Here is a 10,744-nt window from a genome sequence, read left to right as displayed (position 1 = left end):
AGCACCTCTAGTAGTGCTTGTCTAAGGTGTCGGTGGCTACCTAATGTGCGAAGCTAAATTAAGTCGCATTGTGATTTTCTTATGATATACTTTTTCGTTTTGAAGAGGGATATTTAAGCAAGCTTGGTTTAGGAGGTGTGCTACATTAGTAGTCTGGTGAGCTTAAATTCCTGCTCGGCTCCATCTCAGTGAACATTGTTTTTTTTAATACTGATCTTTGATAGTAAAAGACGCGTTTGGAAAAGAGGAAATTGCAACACACGTGGTCTGTATTCCCACCGCCTTTGTTATAGATCTGATAATTCTGTCATTTGTTTTTATCAGCAGTAAGAGGGAAGCAGAAAATTCAGCCCTTACTTCGGTTGCTTACATAGTCCAGATGAACAGATGCACGACTGAAATGTTCATCCGTTCTTTCGGTCTGTTTTTTTGGACGAGTGGCTTTATTGCACTTTATATAATTATGAATCTAATGGTTAAGGCTGTCCCTTTTTGCCACTCCTGCCTTGTGCTGCCAAGCTCCTCACCCTTAAACATGCCGTAAGCTGTTTCTTATCGCTCCCCGTTGTGAGCACTGTTTGAGCTGCACGTTGCTGGGATTGCTAATGCTAATGCCGCAGACCTCTGGCTCATCCGTCGGGCACGTTGCCATTGGTGACCACAGCAGGCTTAGCACTGCTTCACCTTTTCCCACTTTTACTTGCTTTTTGTGTTCCGCCTGCCTGGCCTCTAGTAGTCAGGTGGGAATTAACTTCAGATGCAACTCGTAGGCTATTTATAGACTTAGTAACAAGGAAGATATAGCCTAGTTTTTGTTTAAACTGGATTAAGGAGTGGGGCAACACTGTTTCTGGACAAAATAAATCAATTTTCTGCACACAAGCGAAGTGAAAATATGATCTTGAAGCTTTCCTTGTGGTAATTATAGGATTGAAATGATTTATGCACTGCAATGGGATGACTGTTTTAACAAGCAGACAGAAGAGACTGCAGTGACCTCATTTCTAGGATAGGAGAAGTTCAGTTTTCAAAATAAAAGTCACAGTCACTTCTAGGATGCTGCGGTGTGTTACTCTGTAACCTAAGATGTAAAATTTTCCTATTTCTGCCTTTGAGCAATTCCCTGAGATGTGTGTGCTTCCCATCCCAATATCCTCAGCACTCAAGCTTGCGTAACTCAAGAGTTTGAGGAACTGAAGTTCCTGATAATACAAGTTGTGTGCCTGTTACGGCCTTAGAAATTTCAGTTCCTTGAACTCTTTTGGTGACTGGTAGCCCAACCCCACTTAGTACTTTTTCAAAGTATGTGTTTGAGTTGGCTTGTGCCCATTGCCGCATCGAGTACAAATTTACCAACTCAGTTCACCATGCCAAGAACGCAGTGTTCCCTTATTGTGTGTTTGCATTTGCGTGAAACAGCACTGAGAAAAGAGACTCAACCCGGAGGTCACTGGGATAGATACTGAAGCCTTTTATTTTTTATTTTTTGGAACACACACATTTAAACTGTGACAATGACCCCGGCCCTGCTGCCCCAGCAGTTACACGGTCATCCTTTCTAGCAAGTGACAAAAAATGCACACGAATGGCACCAATGAAGAACAGTCTGGACTGGACGCACGCCGAACAAGAGAACCGTGAAAAAAGTGCTACCTACCTATACATGACACTCGTTTGCTTCCTGGTCTGAGAAAAGGCTGGAGAGTTTCCTTCACACGCCTGTGCCCTCAACAAAGGGGGGGGCGGAGCTTTCATCATCTGTCCTGCGTCATGTGACTGTGATTTCGGAACAGTCTACACACACTACTACAGCTTAAAAAAAAAAAACTGTTTCGAATGGACGCGGGAGGCCACGCCCTGCCTTGCAGTTCTTGAGCCCAGCTGTAATGGCGGTACATGGTTTTACCATCACAGAAGTCCTCGTGGATTTAAATATTGCCCTGTGGGCCTGCAAATAAAATGAGTAAAAATCACAAAAGTAGTCGCTCTGTTTGTAATTTCTGGTCCCCTATTTTTTTTTTTTTTTTGCACCAACTGCTATGCTTGGATGCACAACGTTCCCCCGGTTACGGCAGAAAAATTCCACCATTTTGATTTGTCAGGGTGCTCAATGCTGCCGCCTGGGAATGTTGGGAATGGTATTATGACCTCATAAAATGCTGCAATTTTTCTAAATCCAGAGTTAAAGAAAATACAAAATAATACCTCTAAATGCACATAAGGAAATTTGAAATGACCACCACCAGCAAGATTTGTAAATGCAATATGATACAGAAATGTCATCTTGGAAATAATCTTGTTTGGTCCCACCTATAAGGAGAGTTCAGTGCAAAATTAAAAGGGACACAGCTACTTTATGACCTGCAATGAACAGTTGATTCATTAAACTGACAGAAAAACTGTTTTTTTTTCCTGACACCACACACATCAATAAAGCTGTTCACTTTGATGGTGATTATAGCTTGAACACCCCTGATGAAACGAACACCGTATGGTTGTATACAAGAACACAACTGCAGTGAGCGGATGAGGGACAAGTCATTATGCGAACTTGCGGTTCTCTGTTTTGTGTTCATAACACAAAAAATAAAGGCTGATTTTTAAAAAATAGGGCAAATATACTGAGATTGCTCCCGTGTAAAATCTTGGTTCTGAGAGAGTGTGGTAGTGGCAGTGGTCAGGGCTGTGACTCATGTGTGACATAGTCTTCAGAATGTTGTTTGAATCCCACATGGAACATTGTTCCGTCGGTAGATGACAGGTTGTTCAGATATAAGTTATTTCAGGAACTTGAAGCAGAACATGTAAATTCTTGCTCTGGCAGCAAAATCATTGTCTTACCATTTCAAGATTTTCTTATAAAGAAACTTATTTCAGTTTTACAGCCATAGATTAATTTCCAATACCTATAGTCACACCTGTGGTGGGATTCCAACACAGTTGCATGATGAAGACAGTATGCTAAAGAGATTGGATCACTTGTTTCACATATTAAAATATACAACTGAGCACGACCTGTTTTAACCTGTAAACTTAGCACAGTCCTCTTAGATTGAAATAACTAAGCAGGTGAGAAAATTGAGGGAATTTGTTGTTTTTTGTTTGTTTTTAAAGAACACTGATGAAAATTACGTTTGCAGGAGTAATCGTAGTCGTAATGTAGGAAAGGGATTACCATAAAATGTGTAAAACACTCAACAAGAGCGAACTTGAAAAAGCAGCCTGAAACAAATTCACTCTTGTTGATGCCCTACACTTATATGTTCTGTTCTTACAGCATAGCATCATTACAGTAGTGGTGATGTAGTTATGATATGGAGAAGATAATGTATAAGTGCTTAATATGCATATTTACAATATGCACCTTGAACGTGACCAATTCCACTCCATCTTCCAGGATTCCCTGTCTTCCTCCTCTTCTTGTGATTGGCCATTTGCTCCCCTGCCTGTTAAACCATAAACCCCCGTGCAAGCTTCCAGTATAGTTGGCATACCGATGCAGCGGTAGCCATATGGAATCGGAAACTCATTACAGGGCGTGAAGAATCCCGGCTCCCCAGTGTTTTCTCAATGGCAGACGATCCACAGTGTGCACACGACGCATGGAAAAATACAAGTCTCTTGAGCTGTTTGTACAGTATAGACTTATACACAGATTACATTACTTGACCCGCGTGGGGTGGCAGTGCAGCTTTGAATCGCTCATGCCTGTCCTCGTTAGAGATGCTCACGCTGCTGTGGCATTATGGGTAACAACTCACTGTCGCTACTTAAAAGGTGTGAAAACTAAAGCTACCGTGTGAATGGTTAACGATATGTAAAAAAAAAAAAAAGGTTATCTCCCGGTGAACTACTATTCCCTGCTAACATGTAGCCCTCCCTCAAAATGTCTGCGATCCCCCTGCGGTCTTGTACCACGGCAGTGTGATAACTCAAATAAAACACGGGGAAAGGAGAGAACGTTAGCTGTTAGCCATGTTCCGGCTAATCCTGAGATCAACATAAACTATTAACGAAACAAAAGATTTGTCGCTGACAACAACAATCAGTTCCTCCGTTCCGCCACTAGAGGGACGGCTCTCTCTTCTGACCCAGATGTGTGGCTTTGTTGCTGCTTGTTTGAAGGAAACGGCCTTCAGGTTGGGGGAGGAAATGTGGGTGGGTGTGTGTGCGCTCCCACTACGGCCCGCCCCCACCCGGCCCGTTTCAGTTGGTTTGGCAAGTGTCAACTTGGTCCGGTGAGCGCAGAATCGCTGGCTCCATCTGGAACGCGGTTGGTCACTGAAGACTCTTTAAGGCAAGGGTCCGTCCCTTGCTTCCACCCTCTCAAACAAAAAAAAAAGTTCTGCAAAAAATGTTTTATTTTTTTTGTTTAGTTTTTTTTTTTGTTTAGTTTTTTTTTCTTTTCGGATCTTGTGTTGACTTTTTGGTATCAACGAAAAGCCTGAAGCAAGGGAGGACAGGTGAATAACCTGCATTTGTGGAGGGAGAAGTGGGGAGGGAAAGAAAGAGAAAGAGCAGTTACATCCTATCCAGCCATTTTCAGACACAATACCCCACATGCTCATTTATGTAGAACAGAGACAGTACAGATCTCCACCAAGAATCCACCAAGGTTTCTTTACATCAGTTTTGTTAAGTTGCACTGATCTTTGCTAAGTCAATGTTTGAACTTTTAAAATAGTCAAACAACCATATCTTCATGCTTTTCAAATTTCGTAATGGACAGCAATTTGCCTGGGCCTGAGTGTTTACCCCGTTCAACTAGGTCATTGGAATAGACCTCATCAATGGTTCAGTTCCTTCAAGACATTTAATTCATATTACCAAAAGAAGAAAAACTCAAAACGAGTCGTTTCCACATTCGGCTGGTGAGTTAAACACTCACATTGCACGGTTAGGACTTGGTAACGTTCTCATAGATGACATCACTGGTGATGGACTGCTGTTTCTTCTTCCTCCACATCAGCTGGACGCACTGGTGGATGAACACGTACTGTTCCTGCAGAGGAGAGGGGGCGGGAGGGATCTTACCTCATTACTCACATTTTTCAAAATCATGTAGACTTTTCTTAAATATATTTCACAGCAGTGCATGTTTGTATGTAAGTAATCTTGACATTACATTTTATTTTGAAATATTTCAGTACTCCATTTGTGTGAGCAGAGGCGCCTTATTGGGGGGATAGAGTTAGGTTGATTCCAAGGGCCCTGACTAATAGGGGCCCTCAAAGACTATGTTGTAGTTATAGTGATAGGGTAGAGGGGCCCAATTGTTCATCCATATGGCTAAAAAGGACATGGAGCATGATCCCTGATTTGTGATTAATGTGCAAAATGGAGGTGGAGTTAGTTGGGTGAGAAACGCTGCCGCTCTCGCTCACCTCTGTCTGCACCATGCAGAGCCGGTGGGAGCGCATCTGCGACACCAGGCCCAGGATGTCGGCGAACTCGTGCTCCCGAATGTGCTGCATGAGGCGGTCCAGGGCGATGAAGGTCCCCGTCCGCCCCACGCCCGCGCTGGGGTTAAACAACAGGGCCGTCAATCAAAACGCTGTCTGCGCCATCTTTAACAACGGCGTTGAAAGCAGAGACGCTCATGGGAGAACCACAGTGAAATCCGAGCTGCCTTGTTGGGTCTGTGCAGGCTCAACATTGCTACATTACAGTTTTCATGTGTAATGTATTATGTCATGTTAATTAGATATAATTTTTCACCTCATTTAAACACTGGAGTATGGCTGACTCAAAGACTCAAATTAAAAGCTAGAAACTAGGGCTGCTTCTAACACACTCTGACATAGAGTTTGATATAAGCGTCACCTTAGATAAAGTACAGTGTTTTATACTTGAAGTAGTGGGTGTTTGGTCAAGCCCAGTACTGTGGATGCAGAGGTACCACGGCAGGTTTGGCGGGCGTAGGCGCCATCTCGGTCTCAGTCTCAGGCACAGGCACAGGCACAGGCACAGGCACAGGCACAGGCACAGGCACAGGCACGGTCCCGGTCCTGGTCCCAGTCCTACCTGCAGTGCACCACGATGGGCCCTTTGGTCCGCGACGCGTGCTGCCGGACGATCTGCACAAACTGCAGGATGCTCTCGATGGCGTTGACCGTGGGGACGCCGTGGTCGGGCCAGGACGTGTAGTTCGCGTGCAGGACGTCCTGCGTCTCGTCCGCCTGCCAGGCAGTTGGAAACGGCATCACATGACTGACGGCAGCTTAAACTGCAGCGCAGCAGTGCAGTTGCAAAACCGTGACTGCTGCAGCGCACAATTATGCCCTTCCCTGAGAACGTTCTAATCACGTATTTGTTATCTTACATCGCCACCCACAGCCCATATATTAGGATATGTGACCACTCCTTACTAGAAATCGGTAATGTGCTGAAGGTATCCATACAGGGACAGTAGGACTAAATTCACAGTCCCACTCCCGCTTCTCTCTTTTAAACATGAACTGTTCCTTGCAGTTGACAAACGCATACAGGCAATGGCATGGTCTTTCTGGTGGCACTTCAGATAACGGCCATTTCCTGAGGTGACGTGACATCGATGTTTTCCTGAGTGAACTCACATAGCTCAGTCTGAAGTTCCTCATGGTCCACTCTGGAGCCTCTTTCTCAGAAAGCATCTCCACGACGATCTCTCCGTAGGCCACTGGCTCGTCCGTAAAGGGCCAGTAGTGGTCGCACTTCACCTGCAACCGCATCCCATAATTCACTCTTAGTCAGGTGATCAGTCACGTGATTTTTTTGAAGGCATACATACAAATCGGTGAAAGATTGTGACCTCTAAATCAGTATCTCAATCTGCACAAAACTTTCCGTTTCACCGTTTCACAGTGACCTCATTTAAAGTAAGTGATGTTGTTGGCTGTTAATGGTCTAAAAAGCAATAACCATCATCTACGAACAGTGTGGGAAGGAACGGGAGGACGAATAATAGGCTGGCCTCGCATCACATGGTTTTAGACCAGGAATGCTATTTGTCGTCATATTAGAGTGCTGCAATATGAGCATGTACTTCATCAATAAATTTCTTTTGGGTGCATAATCCAGCCTTGCCAATCTACAATCGGCACACCAGATGACTGATTTGTGTTTCTCTTTTTGTTCCCCACTCTCCTGGTTAAGTATAAGCTCACTCTAATACCCACACAATAAAGACTAAACATGACCAGATGTAAGATTTTGTTACTAATGCTGCACTGATCTGGGTGGATTTTCTTTTGCAGGCATCATGAATGTTGTGCAAATTAAGCAGCAAAGTCTCACTGCTTGTAAATACAGGATATACTGCATGAAATAAATGAGAGACTGCATGAAATAAATGAGAGGTTAAATTCAATAGCATTATCCTCTTCCGTGACACACAATTTATATACATTTTCTTTCTAATATTTTTTTCTTTTGGGATTTTGGAACAGAACTGCTGAGGATTACCACAGTTACCCCAACCCATTTTTGATTAGCAGTTTTGGAAACATATCCGCGAACAAGCTTGCTAACACATTTAATCCACTGCCTAGCACTCTAGCAACAGGCCAGAATTCCATGTCCTGCAAATGGTGCAGAATCTTAAGCGGCTGGTTTATTCCGGTATGACTGTAGTGATGCTGTCCAACACGGCTCCCGAAAGTTCAAGGTACATAAAAAGGAGGTTCTGGGGGCTCTGGTGTGATTGCATTCTAAGTTCAGACACTGTTTATCTCGTTTGTAATCAAAGATCTGATTTGTAGTTAAGACATAGCCCGTCAGCATGCTGTGTGAATTATCTTGTGTTGTTTTGGATATTGTCTTTGCTGCCTGGCTGATAAGCTGTGGGAGGGACTGCCTGATTGACAGGTCGATTGACGGGCCTCACCCTCCGGCGCTCGTTGCACTGGGTCAGCATGACGATGACGCGGCACTTCTGCTGCAGCACCATCTTCCAGAAGTCGTTTCGCGTCTCGGGCAACGGCCCCTGGGTGGCGATGTACTCGCGGGGGGATTTGTAACCCTGGAAACATAGAGCAGAGAGGGAGCGTTGGCCAATGGGGACGGTTGCTTAGGCCAGAGAATGCCAGTGCCCGTCCTGCACAGGTTGGAGAGGTGGGGCTTCTTCTCTCTGTCTTTCACCATGACTTGTTCCATATCCTGTATGTTTTCCATCTCAATGGAATAATGAGAAGTCATCCATTCCATTACATTATAGGCATTTGGCAGACGCTCTTATCCAGAGCGACTAACACAAATTTTTAACATTGCATCCATTTATACAGCCGGATATATACTGATGCAATGTAGGTGAAGTACCTTGTTCAAGGGTACAACGGCAGTGTCCTACCCGAAGAATCGAACCTGTGACCTTTAGGTTACAAGACCAGTTCCTTACCCATTGTAGTACACTGCCGCCCTACACTGTCCCCCTTTCTGCTGCCGATCAGTGAGCTGGTTTCTGTGCCTGCTGTGGGCGCGGGCACGCGGGCAGCCGCACAGCCGGAACACTTACGGGAATGTAGTTGGCGTTGATGTAGTCGGACCCTTCGTCGTTGTGCATGGAGATCAGCTTCACGCGGCTGAAGTCGTCTGTGAAGGACAGGGACCCGAGCTTAATGTAGGAGCGCGTCTGCTTCGCTATCCCCGAGCCAAAAACCATCGCTGCGCTCCGAGTTTCATTATCTGATGTGAGGTCGGGAGCTGTCAGCGCAGATAGCAGTGCTGTACCCTACCTCCAAAATGCACTAGACTGATTGCTTGAGTCGACCCGGAGAGAGTGTGCAGTTGGCAACAGTAAAACTAAGCATGGCAGTGGCCAAAGGAGTGATTTAGATACAGATAAGATGTGGCAGCTTATTCCTGTGGGTCCCCCGAAACATGCTGCAGAATGAGATCTACAGAAACGCTTTTTAAAACGGTGCTTCGGATACTGGGGCCCATACGCAGAATCAGTTTGGAGCCGCCATGGTGGCTGCACTGTGAACGCTGGGGTGGGGTGGGGGGGGGCGTGGCCAGGGCTCCCGGTGGGCGGGGCCAGTGCCAGTGCACTGGAATTGTGGGCGGGCACTCACAGGGCAGGATGTTGGTGTAGCGGTTCTTGGCTCGGTTGACGGGCAGGTCGGCGGCGTCATGGGACAGGTCCAGGCCCACGCTCTTGAGCTCCTGGGAGCAGGGAGAGAAACCAGGGGAAACATTAGTTGCTTCTCTTAAAAAAAAATAGTTTGCCGTCAAACTCCATCAAGATTTTTATTTCAGGCAGTTTGACCCTTAACCACAGAATAAAATTTGGGGGGCTCAGTGATTTCAGGGGGGAACTTGGTGGATGGTGTGAGTGTTACTTGCGAGTGAGCGTTTGCCAAAAAGCAGCAGGGGTCTGAAAGGTACGCCCTGGGGTTGGCCTGCGGGCCGGCCTTACCTCAAACTGCAGGGAGAATTTGTAGGCAGAGTCTTTGCTCATGTCTTTGAGGTAGGCATCAAAGTCATCCAGCTGGACGGGGCTGGAGACAGACAGGACAACGGCAGTTAACATAGTGTCCAGCTTCATACCGGCATCAGCCACGTCCAAAAGAAAAAACACCTTTGCCACTGAGGCGGTTACACAATCTGCATGTTGTCAGCACCTTCAGATGCTGATAATGCATCTTGAAGATGTCTGTGTGTTTAAATATTTAAGGTTAAATATTTTCCAGAGCTCCTAAAATATAACTGAACATTACCATGGGCTATGGTTCATTCAAAACTTGTACAAATTGCTCAGAACTCCCTCCGGTTGCATCTTAAGTGCTGTCGCAACGTGACAAAAAGCCATGCTTGCAGAGATTGGCACTACTGTACTGACAGAAGTTGTGATGTCACTCAGGACCCTGGGGCTTTACCTCGTCAGCTTCCTTTTCTTTAAAGCAGTCTTGCTCCTACAAGATAAACAACCAAAAAAAAAAGAGGCATTCTTGAGTGAGCGCACAAAAAACAGGTCCCAGAGTACAATTAAATTTATGATGATGTGGAGAGGAGGAGGGTGGGGTGGGGGGGGGTCTGGGGGGTGGGGGGTGAAGACAGCCTTTTTCAAGAGATTCCATTCCATTCCTGAATCCTGCCTCAAAGTTACTGTTGCATGCGGTACCAAGATGCATTCAAAATCTAGTTAGGAATCACTTAGAGGTGTCTGCTAACAGCTGAGGTAGGCTGTTCCAGTAGCACACACCGGCGCAGACTGAGTCATAGTCTGAAAGCATCTTGTGCTCGGAACAGTCCTAACACCGTTGGTGCTACATGACTTTTAAGAAGTTACTTAGTCTGTGGTCTGGAAATATGATAGTTTACCTTTACAATTGTCTTTGGATATGTGCAGTTTTTTTTTTATAAGTAGGGAAACAAATCATTTTTTTCTTAATGATTACAGTTTTAGTTTTTTGGATTTTTAAGTAACAGAAACTTAAGGGAGTGTTTGAGTTGAGTCAGAGACCATTGGTATGCTGACTCGTAATACTGCATGTCCAACCAAACACTTTCCCTGGGATTAATTTTCCCACAGAAAACCCCTTTCTGTCTGTGTCTTCTACTGCATCTACATGCATAATAGAACATTATGTGGAAAACAAGAAGTACGCTGGGAAACTTTTACAACTGTACATCTACTCATTTAATCTGGCGATGCACGCCCCCTACTGGGCATTCTCAAACACTTTGCGTTGCAGTTCGTCACACACATGCAAGCATCGCATGAGGATTAAAGCCAAAAGCCTCGCTCTTATTAGTGCCTTGCCAT

The 10,744-nt window shown here is 45.2% G+C and overlaps 1 protein-coding gene across 6 annotated transcripts in view; it reads right to left on the bottom strand.

Annotated features, from left to right (window-relative positions):
* Window positions 1-1,447: 1,447 nt before the first annotated feature.
* Window positions 1,448-10,744, bottom strand: part of ptpro (protein tyrosine phosphatase receptor type O) — a 39,050-nt gene continuing 29,753 nt past the window's right edge. For all 6 annotated transcript variants that reach the window (XM_064319404.1, XM_064319408.1, XM_064319407.1 and 3 more), the window contains 10 exons: window positions 9,855-9,890; window positions 9,395-9,476; window positions 9,051-9,141; window positions 8,492-8,568; window positions 7,865-7,999; window positions 6,576-6,698; window positions 6,025-6,179; window positions 5,385-5,520; window positions 4,889-5,002; window positions 1,448-4,472 (listed from right to left, as the gene is read on the bottom strand). In XM_064319404.1, the coding sequence (XP_064175474.1) occupies window positions 4,898-5,002; window positions 5,385-5,520; window positions 6,025-6,179; window positions 6,576-6,698; window positions 7,865-7,999; window positions 8,492-8,568; window positions 9,051-9,141; window positions 9,395-9,476; window positions 9,855-9,890 (940 nt within the window). In that variant the 3' untranslated portion in view covers window positions 1,448-4,472; window positions 4,889-4,897. The remainder of the gene's footprint in view (window positions 4,473-4,888; window positions 5,003-5,384; window positions 5,521-6,024; window positions 6,180-6,575; window positions 6,699-7,864; window positions 8,000-8,491; window positions 8,569-9,050; window positions 9,142-9,394; window positions 9,477-9,854; window positions 9,891-10,744) is intronic.

The sequence above is a fragment of the Anguilla rostrata genome, chromosome 19 (assembly GCF_018555375.3).
Source record: "Anguilla rostrata isolate EN2019 chromosome 19, ASM1855537v3, whole genome shotgun sequence".
Classification (NCBI taxonomy): domain Eukaryota; kingdom Metazoa; phylum Chordata; class Actinopteri; order Anguilliformes; family Anguillidae; genus Anguilla; species Anguilla rostrata.
The sequence above is the reverse complement of the archived record's forward strand: the minus strand, read 5'-3'. Positions and strand labels throughout refer to the sequence as shown.